The 25673-nt window shown below is 40.5% G+C and overlaps 2 protein-coding genes across 3 annotated transcripts in view; one reads left to right on the top strand and one right to left on the bottom strand.

Moving 5' to 3' along the window:
• Positions 1-20564, top strand: part of ric1 (RIC1 homolog, RAB6A GEF complex partner 1) — a 78321-nt gene extending 57757 nt beyond the window's left edge. For both annotated transcript variants that reach the window (XM_089123761.1, XM_089123760.1), the window contains exons 11-26: positions 103-249; positions 692-889; positions 977-1015; positions 4079-4189; positions 4269-4358; positions 4446-4606; positions 5169-5307; positions 6128-6244; positions 6690-7406; positions 8633-8791; positions 9025-9161; positions 11502-11797; positions 12868-13068; positions 13341-13518; positions 17460-17648; positions 17970-20564. In XM_089123761.1, the coding sequence (XP_088979887.1) occupies positions 103-249; positions 692-889; positions 977-1015; positions 4079-4189; positions 4269-4358; positions 4446-4606; positions 5169-5307; positions 6128-6244; positions 6690-7406; positions 8633-8791; positions 9025-9161; positions 11502-11797; positions 12868-13068; positions 13341-13518; positions 17460-17648; positions 17970-18282 (3192 nt within the window). In that variant the 3' untranslated portion in view covers positions 18283-20564. The remainder of the gene's footprint in view (positions 1-102; positions 250-691; positions 890-976; positions 1016-4078; positions 4190-4268; positions 4359-4445; positions 4607-5168; positions 5308-6127; positions 6245-6689; positions 7407-8632; positions 8792-9024; positions 9162-11501; positions 11798-12867; positions 13069-13340; positions 13519-17459; positions 17649-17969) is intronic.
• Positions 20565-21972: 1408 nt separating this feature from the next.
• The window catches only part of ermp1 (endoplasmic reticulum metallopeptidase 1), a 41180-nt gene continuing 37479 nt past the window's right edge, over positions 21973-25673 (bottom strand). The window contains exons 14-15 of the mRNA XM_089123762.1: positions 24322-24485; positions 21973-24148 (exon numbers count right to left, since the gene is read on the bottom strand). Of these exons, the coding sequence (XP_088979888.1) occupies positions 23972-24148; positions 24322-24485 (341 nt within the window). The 3' untranslated portion in view covers positions 21973-23971. The remainder of the gene's footprint in view (positions 24149-24321; positions 24486-25673) is intronic.

The raw sequence follows: 25673 nt of genomic DNA, 5'->3' as shown, positions 1-25673 counted from the left end.
GAGAAGTGACCGCTGTAATCCACTGATGGTCTGTCAGTCAGTTTGAACTGGCCTGAAGTTGCTCTGGATGCTGAATGTGTGTGTGTGTGTGTGTGTGTTCAGAGCTGGGGTGTGGAGGGGTACCACCTGTGGGTGATCAGCAGCTCAGACTCGACTCCTGTGGAAGCAGAAGGAGACGAGAAGCTCCAACAGGCCAGCATCCTGCAGTTCCAGTTCATCAAGAGCGCGCTGACCGTCAACCCCTGCACGGTGAGACACACACGCATACAGTCACTGGTTTAATGCCTCACTGTTACACTGCTCATCCTGCACGTGACGTGTGATCAGAGTTCAGGATTAAATGTGCGGTTAAGAGTCTGATGTGTTTCAGCTTCTTTAGGACTCTTAAGTTGAGAGAAATATATTTAATGTGGCCAGATGTAGTTTTAGATTATTTGGTAACACTTTACAGTAAGGTTCATTAGTTAACATTTTTTAATGTGTTAACATGAATTAACAATGAACAATACATTTTTTTGTATCTTTATTAATGTTAGTTAATAAAAATCCAGCTGTTCATGTTAGTTCACAGTGCATTAATGAATGTTAACAAATACAACCTTTCATTTTAATAATCTATTAGTTTGTGTCAATGCGTGTTTGTTTGCTTGCGTGCGCCTTTGTGTGTGTGTGTGTGTGTGTGTGTGATCAGAGTAACCAGGAGCAGGTGCTGCTGCAGGGAGAGGACCGTCTTTATCTGACCTGTGGAGACCCGACTCAGGCTCACAGCGGGTCGGACAAGAGTTCGTCTCGGGACACTGGGACTCCTCTGCACCGGCCCTCGGCCTCCACGCCTGTCTCTCAGGGCCTCAGCACTTTACTGGGACACAAGCACTGGCAGGTTGTTCAGGTACGTCATCACACACTCCCAGCTCAATCCCACACTCAAGATCTTCCATTCCAGACTCTGAAATGTGCTTCTGTTCCTCCTCTGCAGATCCACAGCACATATCTGGAGACGAACTGGCCCATCAGGGTAAGAGCCGCCACACTGGGCTCATGTTCTAAACACTTCATACTGTTTTATACTATTAAGACTATTTTAAACTGTTTAAACCTTGAATGATCTATAATATGTGCACCACAATACATTTCAGTCCCTCCAGGATTTCACGATTTTTTTTTGTGATTTTTGCGATCAAAATGACTGATTTTGTGGTGGTAATTTCCAAAAATTTGTGAAAAAATTTGCGATTTATATATAACATTTACCATAATAGTATTTAGTCCTTCCAGAAAAACGCAGAGTTTTTTTGTGATTGTTGTGGGCAAAAAATTGATTGATTATGCGGCCCGTTTTCTTTAAAAATACAATGGAATATGCGGGATATTTATGCAATTTTATGCGATGAAATTGCAGGAATTTGCAAAAATTGAGGGAACTTGCAAAAATTGCGGTTTGATGAAAAAGAGAAAAAAAAGTGATTCCCCCAACATCTGTCTGGCGTCGCGTAATTGCGTCACTTCATAACGTTCCCATGGAAAAAGGGGGAAATGGCTGCTCTTGTGTGAAGCAAACGCAACATTTTTCAACTTTCTGCTAAGATACATGTGACTTTTTTTGCAACGAAAATGCGAGGATTATGAAATTATGCAAACTTTGCACGCATATTTTGCACGGAAATCGGCAATTTATGCGGCGAAAGTGCGGCGTATTTGAAAAAATGCGGCCCCCGCATAAATATGCGGACTTTGGCTGATTTTGCATTGAATTCAGCGATCGCATAATCGCGTTTTTCTGGAGGGACTGACATTTGTTACCTCATGAAACATGCAATATGACTTTAATGGCTATATGTGCAGTGTATATACATCTCAATAGAAGCTAGCATTCAACAGTTTGGGGTCAGTAAAATCAATACTTTCATTCAACAAGAATGCAGTAAGACGACAATAAAGACATTTATAATATTACAAAAGATTATATTTCAAATAAATGCTGTTCTTTTAAACCTTCTATTCATCAAAGAATCCTGTTAAAAAATATATCGTAATTTCCACAAAAATATTCACTGTTTTTTTAGCATCAGATCATTATATTAGAGTGATTTGTGAAGGATCATGTGACAATGAAGACTGGAGTAATGATGCTAAAAATTCAGCTTTGATCACAGGAATAAATCACACTTTACTATTGTTACGGCCAGCTCGTTTCGGCCGTACATAAAGTAAACAAGTACACAAAATGACTTCTTGCAAGATTTTATTTGTCCTCAAAAATCACAATTAACGAAATATAACAAAGTCTAGGGTTTCAAATCAAAAGGGGCAAAATCATAATCCGGTTGGGGAGTAAAAGAAGGTTGGTATGGGCTGTAAATCAAAGGGTCAAATGACTTGGCCAGAGGCTGTCAATCCCCTGGTCGAAGTGAAGAGGAGATTTTATATCCAAGGTTTTATCCTCTTCATAATTAAAGATAATCAGGTAGCAGGTGTGTGCAATCTCCCATGCTCTCAGAGCAACTAAAGGCGGGCATACACTGTGCGATGTCTGTGCGATTTCAGCAAGGTACCTACTCACACTGAACGAGTAAATCGCATGCGATGCAAAGCCAAAGTTCAGGATTTATGTGCTCACACTGTACGGTCCGATCGTCGAGCTGCGACTTCACTGCTCACACTATACGTGTAATATCTGCGATAACCCCCTGGATTGCGCCTATTTACGTGTATGTATCCAGAGATATTGTCAAAACAAGCATCTGCAATCAGTATCCAGATGATTTAGTATTTTCAATTTATGCATTTAATTATTATTAGTATTATATTATCATTATTAGGGGAGGCCTAGGCTAATTTTACTATTAAATTGATCCGTTATTATAATTATTTGCCACGCAATATTTTCACAGCACATAACCAACGTGCTGTGAGGATAATAAAATATTAATCTTACTCCTTATTAAAAATTGTCTAAAACATTTAGGTCGATTACAATGAATTATATATAAAATAACTATTAACAGTCTATAATATGTCCGAACATTGCCATAATTAATCATCAATGAAAATTAAAAACAGGTTTATTTCAAAAACATTGTTCGACAAAATAATAAAAGAGGTGTTACATATCAGGTGGCTTGAAGACGGTGGGTAATATTATCCATTTTGCAACACGAACTGGAGGTAAGCAACAGTAATTTGTAGCTCGTTTTTATTTTAATTTTATTTTTGCTGCAGATGAAATGGTTAAACTTCTGTTTTCGCGCAGGTGCAGTGAGGGAAAAAACACTGAGTTTAGGGCAATCGGTTCGTAGCTTTGCTTCAACTGTGCGATATAGTCACGAGGAGCGACCAAAATTTCTGACATGCCAGAAATTCATCCGACCATCCGATTGTCGATCGTGAGAGGTTAATCGCCTCTCGTTTCTCCCTGTACACTGCACAAACACTGCACGACAAACGACGCACGACAAAGCTGAAAATCGGTCCGACAAGAAAATGAGTCGCACGAGTCAGAATTCGGCTCAAAATCGGACGAAAATCGCACAGTGTATGCCTGCCTTAAGCCACCAGTAGGCGAGCAAGCGGAACGCAGGGTCGTAAGACTATATATTCACATAAAAAAAGCTGTTAAACGTTGTAATAATATTGCACAATTTTGCAATTGATCAAATAAATGCAGCCTTGGTGAGCAGAAGATCTTACCGACTCCTTTTTGAACTTTTGTGACTGTAGTGTACATTTGATTAATCAAGGCGATATATTTATGCGTATGCCTCGGTCTATATACTTGTAATTCTTCATTTTGTATGTTTCAGAGTTTCACTTTATTTGTAAGTTTGTAATGTTATGATTCTCCTTGTAGATGTTTGCCTCAGTTCATGGCGTATAACTCAACAAACTTTTTGAAATCCCTTTGGGGGTAAAAGTTAATGGGAAAAGTCCCGTGGGCAGTGGGTGGGCACTAATGCTCTCTATAGATATAGATATGCAAATGTGGATGGTCATATGTTAATGAGCTTTTCACTGTTACATGTGGTTCCAAAAATGCAGTTTTTCATGAAATGAATGGTTTAATTTTGCTGTGTGTGTTTAGTTTGCAGCGATAGACTGGTCTGGTCAGTGTGTGGCCGTCGCTGGTCGCCGTGGATTTGCACATTATTCCTTATATTCCAGGAAATGGAAACTGTTCGGTAACGTCACACAGGTAAACGCCCCTCCATTAGTGTGTTTTCATTTGAAAGGTAAAAGCCTGTGATGAACTTTCTAAGATGAAGTGTTTTCAGGAGCAGAATATGGCGGTGACGGGCGGTCTCGCGTGGTGGAACGACTTTGTTGTTATTGCGTGTTATAATTTCATCGACCGACAGGAAGAGGCAAGAACTCTTGCATTAATGTGCTCTGTTGTCTCAGTATTGATCCATGTGTGTGTGATAGACTGTCTTGTGTTTTCATTGCTTTAGCTGAGGCTGTACGTGCGCTCGGCTAACCTGGATAACGCGTTTGCTAGCGTCACCAAACTTCACGCTGACACGCTGTTGCTGAACGTGTTTCGTAACGTGGTGATTCTGTTCCGGGCCGACTGCTCTATCTGCCTGTACAGCATCGAGAGACGGCACGACAGGTGACACACACACACACACACTGACATAGATCATCTGTAATTAATGGGATAGTTAATTTTGAAATAATCCGTTAAAAAGCCAGCAATTGTTATTAAACCCTGTCATCATGAAATTCACTGATGCTACATATAAATGATTAAAAATGCTAATAATCTGACAAGAAAAGACACATTTAGAAATGCTATTTACATATCATTTATTTGTATTTATTTATGTATAGTTTAGTGTTTTTAATGTGTTTATATTTTTATATTAAAATATATATTAAAAGCTAGCTTTTTCTTTAGTCTCTTTTCTTTTCTGAAAGAACTAATGGATCAATCCTGTATTTCCAAACCTTAATTTTCCTTAAGAGTTTTGTCATAATAATGGAAAATGTCAATCAATATAAAGGGTGAATAATTATATTTAATTCTGTTATTTCAAGCACTTCCATAGATATGACCCAGAATGCCATTTTTTAGATGAATTAGTTTCTTGTACCTGACAAGTGTTTTGTAAGTTGGATGGATATTTGTCTTGAACATGTCTTGATGTTTCCGTGTGTGTGTGTTTCATCAGCCCGAGCCCGTCGGCCAGTGTGGAGCTGTTGCAGGAGATTTCGATGTCTCGTTATATTCCTCACCCTAGTCTAGTCGTGTCCGTGACCCTCACGTCAGTGCGGACCGAGACCGGGATCACACTCAAAGCCCCGCAGCAGGTACACACACTCATGCTCACATTCTCAATTATACACTCATGCACTCTCACACACTCTCAGGCATACTCATGCACACTCTCTCACACTCATGCACACACTCTCGCAAAATCTCACACACTCATGCACACTCTCTCACACTCATGCACACACTCTCGCAAAATCTCACACACTCATGCACTCTCTCACACTCATGCACTCTCACACATTCATGCACTCGCTCGCACTCTCACACACTCATGCACTCAAACACTCATGCACACTCTCACATACTCATGCACCCTCATGCACACTCACGCACTCATGCAAACTCGCATGCAAACACACAAACTCACGCACACTCACATGCGCACACACTCATGCACTCTCATGCACTCACATGTGCACATTCATGCACAAACTCACGCAAACTCTCACACACACTCACACTCATGCACACACATTCATGCACACTCACATGCGCAAACTCTCACACACTCATGCACACTCACTCTCATGCACACTCACACACACTCTCAAACACTCATGCACACTCTCACAAACTCATGCACACTCACTCTCATGCACTCTCATGCACTCTCACGCACACTCTCACACACTCATGCACTCTCACGCACACACTCACAAAGTCATGCACACTTTCACGCAAACTCATGCACTCTCACACACACTCATGCACGCTCTCACACACTCACAAACTCATGCACACTCTCACATGCACACTCTCATGCACGTTCTCATAAACACACGCACACACTCACGCTCACACTTATGCACACACTCCTGCATGCATACTCATGGCCCGTGTGTGTGTGTGTGTCAGGCCTGTTCGGCTGAGAGTATCCTGTTGAATTTGGCTGGTCAGCTGATCATGCTGCAGAGAGACCGATCCGGGCCACAGGTGCGAGAGAAGGACACGCCAGCCAATCAGACGATGCTGGTGAGTCTGATGCACCGCCCATCATCCTGATCCAATACAGCACAAGTGAGAGTTTGGTTCTGTGAGAAAAGATCTCAATCTTTTTCTTGATAAGGAAAAATGAATAATAACTTAAATGTTTAAGACAGACGTACCGTGAGGTTGTTAATCAATGATATGTGCTTTTGTTATTCTGTTATCATGTTTAACAGCAGTATTCCTGGTGAAAAAAACTACATTACCCATGATTCTGCTGAGAAATCTCCATCAATCAGAGAATCATGACAAGCAAATTACTCTCATGAAGCACTTCAAATATATGTTGACATATATACTTGATTATGCAAATTACATAACCAAGTCAATCTCCCTATGCTCTCAAAGACACTCACACAAAGACTAAATTTCAATCTGTGATCGTGATCCATTCTCTGTCTCTTAACTAACGCCTGTCTCCCTCCGTCAGCCTTTCTGTGCGCCGGTGGTTCTGGCTCAGTGTGTGGAGAACGTGTGGACCACCTGCCGAAGCAACCGCAAGAAACGCCACCTGATGGAGGCGCTGTGGCTCTCGTGCGGAGAGGCGGGCATGAAGGTGTGGCTCCCTCTGTTTCCCAGAGACCACCGCAAACCCCACTCGTTCCTGTCGCGCCGCATCATGCTACCCTTCCACATCAACATCTACCCGCTAACCGTGCTCTTCGAGGACGCGCTAATCCTCGGCGCATCCAACGAAACCATGCTATTCGACGGCCTGAGCTCGTCCTCCGAGCCACTGGAGACGCTCTTCCCGTTTTGCACGGTGGAACGAACATCTCAGATCTATCTCCATCATATCTTACGCCAGCTGCTAATGCGTAACCTTGGCGAGCAAGCTCTAATGCTAGCGCAGTCGTGCGCGACGCTGCCGTACTTCCCGCACGTGCTGGAGCTCATGGTGCACGTGGTTCTGGAGGAGGAGGCCACGTCTCGAGAGCCCATCCCCGACCCGCTGCTGCCCACTGTGGCCAAGTTTGTCACCGAGTTCCCGCTGTTCCTGCAGACCATCGTTCACTGCGCGCGCAAGACCGAGTACGCGCTGTGGAACTACCTGTTCGCCGCTGTCGGGAACCCCAAAGACCTGTTCGAGGAGTGTCTGATGGCGCAGGATCTGGACACGGCCGCGTCATACCTGATCATCCTGCAGGTGAGGCCTAAACACACAATTTAAGAACAAAACACTTGATGTATACTTTGAAAATACTGAAAATACACTTATGTTTATCTATTTTACATCTTCAGTTGTTAAATCCACTTTAAATGGTCTCTGATGAAATAAATAATATAAAATATTTTAATGTAAGGAAGTATTGAAGGAAGTATTTTGTAAGATGGACAGGAAAACCTTTATAGTCAAGTACATTACCAGTCAAAAGTTTTGGATCGGTAAGATTTTTTAAACATTTTCAAAAGAAGTCTCTTCTGCTCACTCTTCTGCTTAATTAAAAAATATCAAAAAAACAACAGAAATATTGTGAAATGTCTTCAATTACCTGATCATCCTGCAGGTTATGGAATGCCAAAGCCGACTTAATTAAAAATATATAAATATACGAAGAAATGTAAAAAAGCAAAAATAAAAAAATAAATACATAAATAAATATACAAAGAAATGTAAAAAAGTACAAATAATTGAGTATTTTTACTTTTATTTCCGTATTTATGTATAATTGTATTTTTTCACACGTTTATTTATTTATTTATTTATACATTTATTCATTTATTTATTTCCACATTCATTTATGTAATTATGGTTTTATGCCTACATTTATTTATTCCCACATTTAATTATTTCCACATTTATTTATTCCAACATTTCTTTCTCCATATCCTAATGAGGGGGGCGTGTTTTAAAAGTCTCTTCTGCTCACCAAGACTGTTTATTTGATTAAAAATACACAAACAGCAAAAAAAACTGTAAAATGTATTAAGTCAGCAGTTTTCTATGTGAATATATAGTATAGTGTAATTTATCTCTGTGATCAAAGCTGAATTTTCAGCATCATTACTCCAGTCTTCAGTGTCACATGATCAAATGCACAAGAAACAATTCTCATTAGCAATGTTGAAAACAGTTATTTACATACATTACATTTATTGATGAATAAAATGTTCAAATGAACAGCATTTATCTGAAAAAGAAAGCTTAAATAGAAGTAGAAATAGAAAGACAATTCATTTCACATGTCTAAATATACGATTGTTTATGTGACCTCTCACTCAGGTTTTGTGTTGATAATCATGTATATAATATATCATATTTGATCATTTACACTGATTGTATGAACTAATGGGACTGTCCTAAACAGCTTTTTCGTAACAGAGAGGGCATCTAATTGAATAATGCTATTATTTTATCAAATTTGAATGCAGAACATGGAGGTTCCAGCGGTGAGCCGTCAACACGCCACTCTGCTCTTCAACACGGCCCTCGAACAGGGCAAATGGGATCTGTGTCGTCACATGATCCGCTTCCTGAAGGCCATTGGTTCAGGGGAGAGCGAGACTCCGCCCAGCACACCCACCACACAGGTGAGCAGACGACAGATGGTGTGTGTGTGTGTGTGTGTGTGTGTGGTGTTGAGATGCTCGTGTGATGATTGGAGGTGCATGTGTGTGGTGTTGAGATGCTTGCATGATGATTGTAGGTGTGTGTGTGTGCATGCCGGTGTTGATATGCTTGTGTGATGATTGGAGATGTGTGTGTGCATGGTGTTAAGATGCTTGTGTTGAAGCTCATGTGCTGATTGGAGGTGTGTGTGCAGGAGCAGAGCTCTACGGGAGGCTTTGAGTTCTTCCGTAACCGCAGCATCAGTATGTCTCAGTCTGCCGACGGCATCGCAGGAGGGAAGTTCAACCTGCAGAAAACCCTGAGCATGCCCTCCGGCCCGTCCTGCAAAGGGTAATACACACACTACACGCATGCAGATACAGGGCTCGACACAACGCTTGTCCGGGACAAGAAGGGGAAAGTGAAAGAGAATTTGATTTGCATGACCGGACAAGTATCCTTATTAAAACATCAATCATCCGTCCTGAAACCGTCCGGAAAATCTTTTTAAACCGTCCTAAAGTGAATGTCAACCGTTCCAAAATAAAAATGTTGTTTCTGTACTTTGTTATTATCGTCTATATAGTTATATACAATATTATCTACTGTAGATTTCGTCAACAAAAATAGCATTGTATTTCACCGACTAAAACTAGATTAAAACTAAAACAATTCAGATGACTAAAATATAACGGGTTTAGTTCAATTGTTATGCATTAATTTAGAATTTCTCTAAAATTTACAAACCCATAATTATAGACCATTTCAATAGATGTAAACAACACTGGTCCAGAAGCACTTCCTGTTTCAGTTTTTTAACACTACATGAAAGCTGGGATAAAATACAACCAACAGAACATTTAAAAGTCAAGTCAAGTCAAGTCACATTTATTTATATAGCGCTTTTCACAATACAGATTGTATCAAAGCAGCTTCACAGTGATAACATGTAAGTAGCACAACACAGATCAACAACATTGCTAAACACTAAATAAATAACCCCAACTGAGCAAGCTCAAAGCAAGCCAAAAGCAAGGCGACAGTGGCAAGGAACCAAACTCCATCAGATTGGATGGAGAAAAAACCTTGGGAGAACCCAGGCTCAGTCGGGGGCCAGTTCTCCTCTGGCTTACATTCATATTGTTTAAATATAAATATTAAATATAAATATTGTTTATGAATCAAACGGCGCCATAACATATCGCAGGTGTTGAGTCGTCTCATCACAGGCGTTGAGTCGTCTCATCACAGGCGTTGGGGCATCCGAAATCCCCGTGAGAGGCTGGACACAAAACTGGACCTGACGAACGCCATTTTTCTCGGGACAAGCGTCCCGAGATAACAGCAGAAAGGCAGATGGGAAATAATTAGCATAGCTGATGTTCATAATAATTTCCGTTATAACTCACAAACTCTCCGTAACCCGAACTCTCCGCAACCCAACCATACGCGCCGACCCGTTTGTCTAAGAGGCTGTCGAGCCCCACTGGTGCGTTAAGCAGTTTCAGTGGCAAACGGTTCCGTATGGCATAACAGAGGACTAGAAGGTAAGCATTATGTGAATGCTTGACTAAAGAGAAGCGTCTTTAATTTAAAACTAAATCAAAAAGTTAAACAAACATCTTTAAGATGTTTTCTTTACATGTGAATTAAAGAAAACAGTTACAAACTGAAACAGGAAGTGTTTCTGGACCAATGTTGTTTACATCTTGTGAAATGGTCTATACTCCCGGAGAAAACGTCTATTTACCAGTTAATATGAATGATTTTAAAGTTTGAACATGCAATATAGATACAGATTTAACTACTGTGACTTAAGAAATACCTTAAAATTAAATTAAACCACTTTTCCTAAAGTAGAATAGTCTTCTTTTCGATGAATAATACATGCATTCTTTATAACTACTTGCATACATCATTCTTTATTCTTTCAAGCAGCAGACATATTTATTTGTATGAATGAAATATGATGAATCCTTATTAAAGCTATTAAGGAGCAGTGAACGCTTCTCTTTTTCTTTTGTTGCTTGATGACGCAGACCGCATTAGGTTTATTACCCACTGTCACTTTAAGACATCGGATCATGTCCAATGACATGGGGATGCACAACTGTTTGAGACATAACCGACGTAGTTTACCTGATTACTCTCCAAAACGGACATTTAGACATAATGTTGTGTGTATTTGTCCTATCTGACACGAAAGAGACCTCAGTTCTGACCTTGCGCTGTGTGTGTCTGCATGCACACTTCGGATTGGGTGTGTGCGCAAAGAAAACTGAACCGTATAGAGCTCTTCTTTTGCGTCGCACTCTTATTCAGATCTATATGTTTGCGCTACTCATTCTCCCAGACGTTCACATTTTTTAACATTTTATGACACATTGACGCATGTCAAGATCAGCATGTTACAGTACAAATGTGTGCATCTACCACAAACGCAGTGAAACGTTAGTGAAGCGGCCAGAGTTCTATCGTTCTGCCTCCACCTAAGCTCCGCCCACAAAAGACATCACCATTTTTACCAACTGAAAATTGGTCTATAGGCTAGTAATACATGAACACGCATACAAAAATGTCTTTCTTCCTGTATGTGTCCTGGAGAATATTTTTGTTCGTTTTGTTTCTAAACACATTTGTCGTTAGTTTCCAGCCCTGGGAGAGCGCTTATATGAGTGTGTGTGTCCTCAGGGGCGAGCGCTGGTGTAAGGACACTGACTCCGCGGAGAACCTCTACATTGACGTGATGCTGTGGAGACACGCTCGGCTGCTGCTCGAGCAGGTCCGGCTGCGGGACCTCGGCTGCTTCTCCGCTCAGCTGGGCTTCGAGCTGATTGGCTGGCTGTGTCGGGAGCGCACGCGAGTGGCTCGCGTCGAGGATTTCGTCACCGCGCTCAAATGCCTGCACAAGGACTTCCTGTGGCCGTTTCCCGTCATCCCAGCATGCTCTGTTAGCTCGCCGCTGAAGAACGGACGCTGCCGCCCAGGTGTGTGAATGAGTTTCCCTCCAGTTATGTCATAACAAGGTTTATCACAAGACAGATTTTAAACTGCAAATGTTAATGTGTATATTAAAAATTATCTTTATATTAATATATTATTGTGTGTACTAGAGGGTGCACGATATATCGAATCAATATCGTTATGGCGATATCATGTTGCTCGATATACATATCGAAAGTCTTGCGATATTTTGTTTATGATGCATCATGCATTTTTGTAATTAATCTTTTTTTGATGCGTTTTCCCATAACTTTTTGTAGTTTTACATCCGTTTAAAAATATCGAAATCGCAATATTCATTATCGATATCATAATATCACCTTTTTTGTTAATATCGTGCACCCCTAGTGTGTACGCATATATGAAAAATGCTTTTTGTCTAAATGTTGTGTATATAGTTGTTTTATAATTGTTCCTTTTTTTAGGTCCATATAATTTTAGTCTTCAGCTTGTACATTTAAACATGTATTTGCACCCCGTGTGCGACCTTATGGACATTTATGTCTTTCAGTTTTTTGATCATGTTGATTATGTTAATGCCAACTGCATACATTTTGGCACAAGTGTGTATTTTTATTGGAATTGAAGTATTTCACCCCCATTTACTCTTTACAATTATTAATCCCAGGGCCGTTTAACTATAAAATGATGCAATCTTTGTTAATAGGGTTTCATTCTGTTTACAAGGCTTCAAAATTACAAATGTTGTTGTACTCTAAAACTGATAGGAAATTAAAGCCATAATTTAGATTTATGGCTTTAATTTTCTGTCAGTTTTAGAATTTCATAAAATAAATATTCTTTATAAAATATTGCTTATGAATCATTTTCTTAAACTTCTATACCTTATAACGTTTGTCACTTTTTAAACTTTTTACACTTCAACAATAATCTGCCAAGTGTCTTCTTTAAAATGAGAGCAAACTTAAGGCTGTGCTTCCAAGCTGTACCTTTTAATCACAGTGTTTTTGACAGATATTTATCTATAAATGACTCTGAAATCTCTCTCTCTCTCTCTCTCTCTCTCTCTCTCTCTCTCTCTCTCGGGCCGTAGTGTTGAGTTCTCGCTTGCTGAAGTCTCAGTCTGCGGACAGTTTGCTGAACAGTGACATGGACACCACGCCCCCTCAGGTCACCCCAGCCAATCACAGCTGGCTTGACGGGTTGGGGGCGGTGTCCAAGGAACTAAACTCCGCCTCCTCTCACGGAGGACCGCAGACCCAGGAGGCTTTTCTCTCTCCTCTTATTAACAAAGGTAAGAGAATCAAATCTCTCTCTTTCTCTCTCTCTCTCAAATTCAAATGAACTTTATTGGCATGACTTGTAAAGTACTGCCAAAGCATTGGACTTTACATCAGCAATGATCAATAAAGTCAATAAAGCAATCAGTAAATAAAGACATTTATATAAACAAGAAAAAAATACACCTTTGTACATTTGTAGTTGCATTTAGACAAGATAAGAAAACTTCTGGCTTTAGTTTCCTCTCGCTCTCTCATGTTTCTTTCTGTTGATTCACCCGTTCAGGAGAGGAGTACAGCATCGGTTCAGCCACGGACCTCACTGAGACCAGTTCAGTGGTGGATGGTGATTGGACGATGGTGGATGAGAATTTCTCCACCCTCAGTCTCAGCCAATCAGAGCTGGAGCACATCTCTATGGAGCTGGCCAATAAAGGGCCACACAAGAGTCAAGTGCAGCTCAGGTGAGTCTTCATGAGATCATCACCCGATAACCAATCAAATCACTGACTGTGTTTGGGGCTTAAAGGGTAACTAAACCCCTGGTCAGAGCCTGACTCCACCCACTGGCAATATTTGAAAATGCTGAAAAAGTGGGCTGACCCCAGCGGAGATAGAGGGGACGAAATAGATCCTAAAACACTCTGTCCTGATCGTTTTCAGTACTCACAATTCCAATTCCTGACTCCCTACAGTGGTTTTGATGACACAAGATGGTTTTTATACTGCCAAGGGCGTAGCTCGCGTACGTCACGAAGTGCGGAACATCCAATAGAAAAATTCAACTGCAGTAGCCACCGTTCAACCTGAAGAGGGCAGCACTAAGATGTTTTTACACCATATATTGTAGAAATAGAACAATTTATAAACAAATGTCAAAAAGTTACTCGAATCAATGACTGGTATTAATAAAGATCCATTCTTACAGATCATTAACTAAAAAAAAGTTGGTTTAGTGTTTAGTTACTCTTTAAAGTGCTTGAATTTGACTTTTTGAAATGTAAGTCGTGGAAAACTCTTGAAAACAGACATTTTTGTGAAAATGTTCTTGAATAGCGCTTGATTTATTGAAATTAGCGTTTAAATGTATTGATAAAACAATCTTTTCACACAAAATGAACGCTTTAGCCCGTCTGATATAGATATAGAGGCATTCTGCATGGTTATGAGTGATATTGTATATTTTCGTAATATTCTCATTTTCACTAGATATTGTCCTCTATATCTCATCGGCAATTTCGATTTCGGCACGCTCTGCAGATTCCAGCTGCCAGATTCAAACCGCGTGCTTTCGCACTATGGCTGGCACTGAGCAAAAGATGGACGCGCTCAGCGCTTGTCATAGCCTATATCACAGGCTATATCACAACTGTTCAGTGTTTTTAACCACATTATGTTTATTTTAGGTTTCAGACATTTAAATACATATAATTTATAGCAAAACAATGCATTTATAGTTTGTAAAATACACAATGGTGTCTATGGAAGCAGCAATAACAACCCATTCAAATATATTTGACGACAGATTTTATTCGTCTGTCAGCCATCACGATGGCCCAACCCTAGCACATGTATATTATTCATATGACACACAAACACAAGTAGACGAGACCTGTTTTGTTAAAAAGCTCACTCGCCACAGCAAGGCCCAGATCATGAGTGAGTGAGATGATACGAGCAGCGCGGCCAGATCTAGCCTCACTACGTCAGACTTCCTACTTCCGCTAATTTCATTTCGCTCCTGCAGTCAGTCTGAGATAGCAGCCTATCTTTCAGTTTTCCACCGGTCTGAAAACAGCCAGCCAATCAACGAACAGAGGGCAGAGAGCTGTGACGTAAGCACTAAGCGCCAAGTTTTAGATTGTAGGTTAGAGAAATCGAAAACCGAAACGACCGCAGAAATGGGAAACGAGACACGAGATGCAATTCGCTCTGTTATGGAGAACATTCCGGGGTTTTTTCCAAACTGAAGCAAAAGTCGTTTACAGCCACGTTCACTCCGGTATTTCGCTCGCATCAAGTGTTTACAGCCAGGACCGGCGCATGTACTTCTGCCGCTGTAGGCGAAAAGCAAATTTGCCACCCCTCTATTTGCAACATATACAAGCAACAACAAACAAAGACCAACATGCCATAGAACGCGAAAAAAACTAGTCTAAAGTCAGTGGCGCTTTGCACGTTGTTAATAATGCTATTTTAAGGGCGCGTGCTTGGCCATTATGTAGCTTGTGCACAACGCGCATACACTTTGATTCTCTCATCAACACCGATGCAGCCGTTTTTATTTTTGAAAATCATACATTATAACAATGAAACATATTAACACTTCTAGCTGTTAGGCTACCCAAATTTTTCATGCTAATTGTAGTAATGACGGATCAGACCTGTTTGGCCTATTATATAGTGGCAAGACACATGTATAAGGACATAACTTACCCCATTCAACGTCACTTCTCTGTCTTTTACGGCGATGACAAGAACGTCGGTCTCCTCGGCTGTGAACGCTCCTGGCGCGCTATTATTATCATATTATTATCATAATAATAACAACAATCCACCCTATTTCGTTTCGACATCCTGCTGCATTAGTCCCAGATATGTGATTCGTGAACGATCTGTTCATTGCGTAAGTCACGTGACAAATTAACGTAAGACTCGGAAGGTAAAGTGATTATTTATGTTCCCTGTAAATCATTTTTTACTGCATTATGATTTCTTAATTCGGAATATGATCAACATTGCGTAGGTGGATGTGATCGGGGAATTTGGCTCTTAAAATTAAAACATTAAGCCACTTAAATAAACGAAATAACTCAAATGACTCGGAGAGTCAGTAAAATGAACTTCCTATTACCCAGTCATGACTCGTGAGAGCAGGGGCTCGCCCTCGCGGCGCTGCGGAAGCTAAATCAGTCATGACTCGTGAGAGCAGGGCGTGCCGACGCTGCGGGGCGGCCGCAGCTCAGTAAATCATATAAATAACCTAGTTTGTGAATTGTTCGTTCCCGGTTGGCACACATTTTGCAGCCCTTACAAAAGCGCCGCTCCCTGTTTACAGTGGAAGTTCGATCATAGATTTGAGTTTGATGCATAATGTCTCGATGCGGCCGTGTCGGTGCATAACGTGTCATAAATAAACTTATCTGATTGGCTCATGGGTAACCAATGATTTTAAACTTCAGACAAGCGTCCCCTTGCGAGAGAGAAAACACTTCTCTATTCTGCCATTCCAGACTCTGTCTACGAAGCAAAGTCAAGTAGCAGAGTCTGGTATTACCCATAGACTATAAAAAAAGATGGACGACGCCCCTTCGCTCTTTTCCATCTGAGAGAACTGAAGCCGCCAGTGTCTCGATATGACGCTGACATCTTGGAACTTGAGTCTGCGCACTTGCGTGTTTCAGGACCAGTCATACGCAGTCGTGAGCAGGAAGTAAAGCCGCGAAATCAAGGCCGCGCCCTCATTCTCGCTGAATCAAACGCAAGCACACGCCCCGCACTTTCATTAAGTGTCCTCTGTCTGCTTCGTTCTTCTCCAATGATGTCTGCTGATGGCAGAACCTCGTTAAAATAAGGTAAATACAACAACTAACCACTTAATCAACATTATTAAAAAAAGTCCGCTGGTGCTTCAGTGACTACCTCGCTCAGAGAACCTGTCAATCAAGATGTCAGAGCACCGTTTTTATCATCACATAACTAACTAAAAACAAACTTATTTTAAAAGCGAACACTTGAAATTACATCAACGAGATAGAAACTACAGTAAATGACAGAAACTATCTTTGGAAAAAGGATATGTGAAGTGTAATTTAATTGTTTAGTTGGTCTCGCGTCCCATTGAATAACATGGGGGGAGGCGGGGGTTATAAGCTATACTAGGAGCGGTCACAGGGGGCGATCGAGACGTTTTGGCTTCACTTTTGAGGGCTTGTGCGGCACGCTTGGTATTACCAGGCTAGGCCAGATCTGCCTCGAGTGTGCACAGCTCAGACTACTGTCATAATCATTGCGGAGAGGCTCTGATAAAATGGCCGACTCGCACACTAGCTCCAATGCGCTCTAACTCAAACATTTTGTATTATAGAAGCATGATCGTTTTTTTTTTTATTTAGGGATGAAGTATGACATGTCTGCCTTCTAGTTGAGTGGAGGTTGAACGAAATTTGACACCCAATTTGACAAAATTGGCCGTTTTATTCAGAGTAAACTCGACGTGGCACCTAGAGGGTTAAAGTTCCACAGTCATTTCATGTGCTGCACTTTATTTGTACCATTTTTTGTGTGTGTGGATCTATTTATCTTTTATAGAAGTTGAATATTGTTTGATAAGTGAGATCTCTGATTGTAGTGCTTGAAAACCAAAAAAGTGGGACTTGAAAAGTCCTTGAATTTCCTTTGTCAGGTATCTCCTGCACGTGTTCATGGAGGCGGGCTGTCTGGAGTGGTGTGTGATCATCGGGCTGATCTTACGGGACGCCAGCGTGATCAAGCAGGTCGTGGGCTTCTTGGACAGTGCTGAGGTGCCGGCAGAGACGGTGCAGAGCATCAGAGCCGGGCTGATGGCCGTCGACCACTGGGTCTCCTCTGATTGGTCAGTAATACACAGCCGAGATGAGACGCATTATGATGAAGAAATAGTAGATATACGCTACTGTTGAAAAGTTTAGGGTCGGCAAGATTTATTTGTTATTGAAAAGTCTCTTCCCATTTATTTGAACAAAAATACATAAAATATAACATTTTTGTTTTCTATGGAAGTTTGTTTCTGTCCCGCTTTATAAATGAAAGGGATTTGACCAATAACCAATATGTATAAAGTTTAAGAAGTTTCACTCATTGATTAATGTTGCAGTGGACGTGTTTATTTCATGATATACTCACTGACTTCCTCTCTGATGTCACTTCCTGTCAGCTTGGGCTACAAGCCGTTCCTGCACCTGATTGGCCCACAGCTGCTGAAGCTCTCAGAGGTTCCCGAGGAGCCGGTTCAGCCGGAGCCGTTCCAGCCGAGCGGGGACTCAGAGCCCGAGCCCAGAGCCGAGGACACACGCGGGGTCGTGACCTCTGCCCACCCGCTGCGACCCCGTGGGGTCGTGACCTCTGCCCACCCGCTGCCCTTGGACGGCCCCTGTGGAGCCAGCGCTCGACCCCTGGAGGACACACCTGAGGAGCCTGAGCAGCAGGAGGCCCTGGAGGAGGGGGCGTACGACTGCACACTCTCATGAGTGTGTGAGCCGCTGGATGAGGCCTCGTACGACTGCACGTGTGTGTGTGTGTGTGTGTGTGTGTATTGTCAAAAATACTGACTTCGGTATGAAGTCTGTACTGAAATGAGCGCTGTTGAGCGGATTCATAAACACCTCTGATTGGCGGTTGTGTTCACACACTCATCAGATATGTCTGATTGGCTACAAGGATCAACGCATGGAAGAGTTTGAAAACACATGCATGACGACGTCTGCGCTCGCTGAAAAGCCTCATTGATGTACAACGGTTGCGAAAGCGCTGATCCTTGTAGCCAATCACAGACATATCAGATGAGCTTGTGAACACAACGGCCAATCAGAAGTGTTTATGAATCCACTCAACAGTGCTCAGTCACAATTTTAAAATTTCAGTACCGACTTGATACCAAAGTCAGTACTTCTGACAACACTAGTGTGCGTGTGTATGTGTGAGAGAGCCGCTGGACAAGGGTTCGTACGACTGCACACTCTCATGACCCGTCTGTGCTGCTCCGTGACCAGTTACACGTGTGTGTGTGTGGGTGTGTGTCTTTATATTTGATTTCGGCTCCTCCTGACTGCATTGTTGTGTGTGTTTTGCAGTGTTTTCTCCATACTCTGGTCAAATGCGTCGTCATCATGTTTTTTTTCTCTCTTCACTTTAAAGTTTAAACACTGCAAAAACAAATGATTTGGTATTATTGTCTTATTTTGTTTTTGTATTTTCCAGCAAAAATATCTCAATTTTCTTAAATCGAGATCATTTACTGGGGAACAAGCAGAAAGACTGAAGACGAGTCTGAAACATCAGAGATGTGTTCTGTTTTAAGCATACACTTCTCGCTGATGAGATATTAATACTGTTTTCAGATTCAAAATGAAGTCCAGGCGTAATCAAATTATATATTATTTATTTGTTAACATTATTTAACAGCCAAGATGAAAAAAAAAACTCTTTCTGATGTTGTCATTATTAAATGTGCAGCGTTTCATCACTATATTAGATAAATTAAGTGTACACTTTTGAACATGGCTGTGTTTATTGTAAAACTCTGCTTGGAGATATTTCTGCTGGAAAACAAGACCGAAACAAAACTCAAGATAAGACAAAATTAGATTTTTTTTTTTTTTTTTTTTGCAGTGTCGTTAGCAACCAGCTTTACACCAAATCATGACTTCATAAAACACAGTGTCAAACACTCACTCATCCACACACACGTTTCTCCTTTCATGAGTCCGATGTCGTGCTTATCACAATGATTTTGTTTTGTTTTTGCTCTGGCTTCATGTTTTAAAGTTCATCATGAAATATCAGCCCTTGTTTTATTAGATGAAAATCTATATCTGAGGAAGACTGACTCGTTTGACCCTCGTTGACCTCAGATCTCCACCGCGTGTGTTTGTGTGTGTCGCAGGGTTAGCTGTTTTTAAGGTGTCCTCTCCTCCTCCGCTCGTGTCCTGGCGGGAACGAAACGTTATTTATTCCTCCGCTTCGCTTCACAGCCAGGACGATTACACGTTATTAATCGGACACGTGCAGTTTGTCATCGCTATATCCCGACTGACAGCGTTATTTCTGTTTCTTCTGAATTGTTTCAGTTTTACGTTTATTTATTTGAGGAGCATATGGACAAAGAGACGGACGTTTTCTTTCGTTTCAGGGAGTGATTTGTGTGCGTTTTCTCTAATCTCTGAAGGGCATCAGTATTAAACGAGTGTTCAGTGTTTGTCTTCAGAACGGACCAAATCATCTACGCTTATGGAATGCCTTTGTATTATGATTATTCTTCTAGTTATTCTAGTTCTTATGCATCATTGACGGTCGTCGTTTGAGTATTTAGCAGCTTTAATGAGATGCATCTTTATTTTAATGTTTTATTTCCCCCTGGAAAGCTCAAATGAGCTGTTTAAACTAGTCTGAGGCGGTTTAAACCGGTTCAAACCAGCTGACAAGTGCCCGAATCCCAGTCAAACCAGCGGCTGCTCCTCCTGACGCAGGTTTTATGTCCTCCACACGAGGAACATATGCAGTGATGATCATGATATTCACAAACCAAAGAGCTTCTGGATGTGTGTGAGATTCACTGACGTGTTCACGGTACAGATTACCCACAATCCCTCTGTCCCGCTGACGTCACTGGACTGATGTTGAGCTGGAGGGTTTTATCTGGACGTTTCTTCTCAATGAAGTGTACAGAGAGAGTTTGCTGTACAATAACTTTTCTACTCAGTTTTCTATATTTCCTGTACATAAAGAACAATAAATTATTTTTTAAACATCACGTGTGCTGTACGTTTGATCAGTTTCCCGGTGTCTTCATGTGGAGTCAGGAGACATTCATACTTTTATCAGTGGTGGAGGAAGTACTGAATCTCAGTACTTAAGTAAAAGTACAAATAAACAGATAAATAAGTAAAAAGTACCTGATTTTAAATGTACTTTAAGTATTAAAAGTAAAAGTACTTGCATAACAATTATTCTCTTAATGTCTATTTTTTTTTTTCTAATGATTAATAAAACATTTATTTCTGAAACAAGCTTGCAATTAGGCAATATGCACATCATGCTTATCCTTACTATATACTATGTTTGGCAGTAAACGCGTTTAATTTATGGTGTAATTCTGAACCTCTTGGCTTGCCATAATCCTAACCAAACGTATATTACACACGGTGCGTTTCCTATGCACATAAAAACACATTTTCGCGTATAAATTGCACGATAAACACACTGCGTGCGAGACGCATCTAGTGTGACCGGGTTGATATACTGTATCTATGGCAACCAAACGTCACTGGTGAGACAAACGTGCAACGAACGGACGGTCAGATTACGTTTTGGCAGGGGAAAAACTGATCAGAAAATGTAATTAAAAAGTAACAGAAGTTGTAGAAATGTAGTGGAGTAGAAAGTATAATAATTGCTGCAAAATGTAACGAAGTAAAAGTAAAAAGTATGCACTATTTCTTCTTAAGTAAAGTAAAGATACATGAAAAATGTACTTAAGTAAAGTAACAAAGTATTTGTACTTCGTTACATTCCACCACTGACTTTTATTCATCAGACACATTAACTGGATCAAAATTGGCGTTTATAATGTTACAAAAGATTATATCTTGCAGTCTCCATAAACATATATGAAGCTAATAATCATAAATGTTTCTTGGGCATCAGGTCATCATATTAGAGTGATTTGTGAAGGATCATGTGACACTGAAGAGCAGATAAATCCAGCTTTGGTGAGCAGAAAAGACTACACAAAACATTTCAAATCCTACAGAGCCTAAACTTAACTATTAAAATGTTTATATATTAATAAAATAGCTTCAAACTTAGTAAAAAAAAAAAAACTGAACAAATGAAGGGGGAAAATAGACAAACGACAGGAGACAAATGATTTTGTTATAGAAAATTGATTTGTCTTGCAAGAAGAGTTTAGTGCAGCTTATGATATTATAAAATAACAATCAGAACCAGACAAATGAAAACTTTCACGGAAATCTGACACAATTATTGAACAAAAATACTTGTGTGATTCGTGGATGTCAAAACAACAGTTTGAATCATAAAATGTCTTTCAGAATATGACAAACCGTTCATCTTTACAGATTTGAGTCACATTTTATCCTTAATTATTCAGAGTGGATGTTATTGTGTGTATAATTGCTTTAGTTTGTCAGACATGCAAATGTAATGAACACCTGGTTTATTAGTCAAAGCTCCCGTAAGATCATGGATTAATACACGTTTCAGAAGAACAAAATAATTCTCATTGAACATCGACTTCATCCCAAATAAAAACACAAAAGCAGGTTATTATAATAATCAACAGCATTAATCAAACATTCACTAGCTTATCAGTTTATTTCCTTTGAAATCTCAGACAAAGAACCACTTGTTTGATTTGAAATTAGATTTTACAATGAAAAAGTGCTCGATTCATTAGACAAAAGCAGCTCATCAAACCCAGAACAAAGTCAAATAACCATCAGAAATGTAATTACAGCAGCATTAATAATAATAATCTGGTGACACTTTACAATAACGTTCCCTCTGTTGACTACATTCATTAATGCGTGTAATAATCTTAACTTTACTTTCAAAGTACCATGTATTAATGCGTAAAGCCACAGTAGCGTTTGTTTATATCTCTTGAGCGTATGTTTTATGGGCAATAGAATAATAATATTATTCATATTTATTTCGCAGAGCTGAAGCACAACCACAACAATGTTCTTCTGCAAAATACGTGCAGTTTTACTTGTAACCACTAGAGGGCCACACGTTAACATTATGAAATGCTCTAGTTGTGTTAATAAATGCTGTAAAAATGTTGTTAGCGAGTGTATCGTAACTAACAGATGGGACGTTATTTTAAAGTGTGAGTGAAACTGTCAGTTTACTCTCTCAAAAGAGCTTGAAATCGTTCAGATGTACTGAGATCAACATTCATCGGTAAATCCAGTTCAATCCTGTCGCACGAAATCTTTATTACGAGAAGAACCGTTCAAACAGCAGGAACTTTCCAGCTCCTGTAACTCAAGTAAAGCTGCAGTATCGTCAGTCCAATACAGACTCTGAAGTTTGGATTTACTGCAGTAATAATAATAATAATAATAATAATAAAAGAATTTAAGACTTTAAATCCAGTTCAATCCAGAAGAAGCTTGACACCATTTTTCCTGCTGCAAGAATGATAAAAAAAAAAAAAAAACAACAATATACAAATATGAACAATTGTCCAATGCTTAAAAAAAAAAAACGAATCAATAAAAAAAGCACTTGTGTTTGAAGTTTTTGGATGTTTGTTAGGATGCAGCTGATGTGCGTGAAATGATCAGATCTGCACACAAAACACCAAGAACGAGTAAAATGGCTCGTTCACGACACGGCTGAATGACCGCCATCATAACGAGATCACTGACAGGAAATGACATCAGGATTTGCTGACTCGTGATGTCGTGATTCGGTGAAACCGCTGCCGTTGAATCTCTCGTTGTGTGCGTTCCATTGGAACCAGTGAATCTCTCAGACAGAGAGACGAGAAACTACAAGACTTGCCGAAACCACAAACCCGCTGAGTCACATGACCACAGAAACACTGAGAGCCAATCCCGAGAAACCACTCGAGATCATGTGACCGTCACATTTCACCTCAAAATCGCATTATTTTTATGACAATTAAACATGAATTTTTGTAATAAAAAAAAACTGAATTGTATTATTTAAATTTTAAAGTATTAATAAATCATGGTAGCATTTTTAGTTATACTAGTATATATTTTTTTGTTTGTTTGTAATTCTTATTATTTCTGTCATGGCATTTATTATGAAATTATTAAAACTAAAACTAAAAATGTAATTAAAACTAAAAGTAAATGAAATCATTATTAAAAAAAAAATCATTTTTTCTCACTGAAACAATGAAAATTACAAAAAAATAAAATGAAAATGTCCAAAAAAAAAAATGTTCAATGATAATTAAACACATTTTAACCCCAAGTAAAAATCATTTACTGATTTAAAGTAGTTTAACTTATTTTTTTCCTTTTGATTTTGAGTTGAAATATGACCCAGACAAATAAAATAAATAAACACTGTGCGTTGGTTGATGTGAATGAAGGAGCTTGTAGGGTCCACAGTGAGTGGTTTCTGTGTGTGTGTGTGTGAGAGAGAGAGAGTGTGCCCTCAGTATCTGTACATGTGGTATGTGCTGATCCATGAGGATGGGAACGTCCAGTCAGGGAATCTCTTCAGGAACGACTCGAGCGGGTCGGAGCGTCGGTCCGGACCGGAGAAATAATGAGCGGACACGGCCAGAGAGATCGAGCCCTCGTCAGGAGACGCTTCTGAAGCTCTGGGTGACTGAAGACGAGACACACACATCACACACACTATACACACCTCCCAATCACATAAACTCACACCTCCACACACTTCGTGTTAAATTTCACACTATACACACACTCCTCATGTTAAATCTCACACTATACACACACTCCTCGTGTTAAATCTGTGGTTCCTGAGCTCTAACTCACCTGGATCTCGAACCAGAAGCTCCAGGCCGGAGCGTGGAGGCCGTGGGAGTAGAATATGAAGTATTCCCCGCTGAGGTCGAACTGGGGTGTCCCGTCACCGAATGACCACCCGCTCAGAGACACGTCGGCGTCAGGCAGCAGATACAGGGACATGTGGGTCGGGCCTGAGACAGAACAACGGTGTAAACGTAGAGATTATTCTTCATTATTAACAGAGAGAGTGTTTGTGAGTCTGATCTTAATGAATCAAACACAAACAGGATTATTAAATGCTGCTGATTATTTCCTTTTATTCTCTAAGACAAATATATTTTTTGGATGAATGCATGTTTTGTATGTATATGTGCATGTATATATATTTATATGTATGTGTGCATGTATATAAGTTTGAATGTATGTATGTATGTATGTATGTATGCATGTATGGTTGTATGTATGTGTGCATGTATATACACTCACCGGCCACTTTATTAGGTACCCCATGCTAGTAACGGGTTGGACCCCCTTTTGCCTTCAGAACTGCCTCAATTCTTCGTGGCATAGATTCAACAAGGTGCTGGAAGCATTCCTCAGGGAGTTTGGTCCATATTGACATGATGGCATCACACAGTTGCCGCAGATTTGTCGGCTGCACATCCATGATGCGAATCTCCCGTTCCACCACATCCCAAAGATGCTCTATTGGATTGAGATCTGGTGACTGTGGAGGCCATTTGAGTACAGCGAACTCATTGTCATGTTCAAGAAACCAGTCTGAGATGGTTCCAGCTTTATGACATGGCGCATTATCCTGCTGAAAGTAGCCATCAGAAGTTGGGTACATTGTGGTCATAAAGGGATGGACATGGTCAGCAACAATACTCAGGTAGGCTGTGGCGTTGCAACGATGCTCAATTGGTACCAAGGGGCCCAAAGAGTGCCAAGAAAATATTCCCCACACCATGACACCACCACCACCAGCCTGAACCGTTGATACAAGGCAGGATGGATCCATGCTTTCATGTTGTAGACGCCAAATTCTGACCCTACCATCCGAATGTCGCAGCAGAAATCGAGACTCATCAGACCAGGCAACATTTTTCCAATCTTCTATTGTCCAATTTCGATGAGCTTGTGCAAATTGTAGCCTCAGTTTCCTGTTCTTAGCTGAAAGGAGTGGCACCCGGTGTGGTCTTCTGCTGCTGTAGCCCATCTGCCTCAAAGTTCGACGTACTGTGCGTTCAGAGATGCTCTTCTGCCCACCTTGGTTGTAACGGGTGGTTATTTGAGTCACTGTTGCCCTTCTATCAGCTCGAACCAGTCTGGCCATTCTCCTCTGACCTCTGGCATCAACAAGGCATTTCCGCCCACAG

The sequence above is a fragment of the Pimephales promelas genome, chromosome 19 (assembly GCF_988280905.1).
Source record: "Pimephales promelas chromosome 19, fPimPro1.hap1.1, whole genome shotgun sequence".
Taxonomy (NCBI): domain Eukaryota; kingdom Metazoa; phylum Chordata; class Actinopteri; order Cypriniformes; family Leuciscidae; genus Pimephales; species Pimephales promelas.
This window is presented reverse-complemented; position numbering and strand designations above follow the sequence as displayed.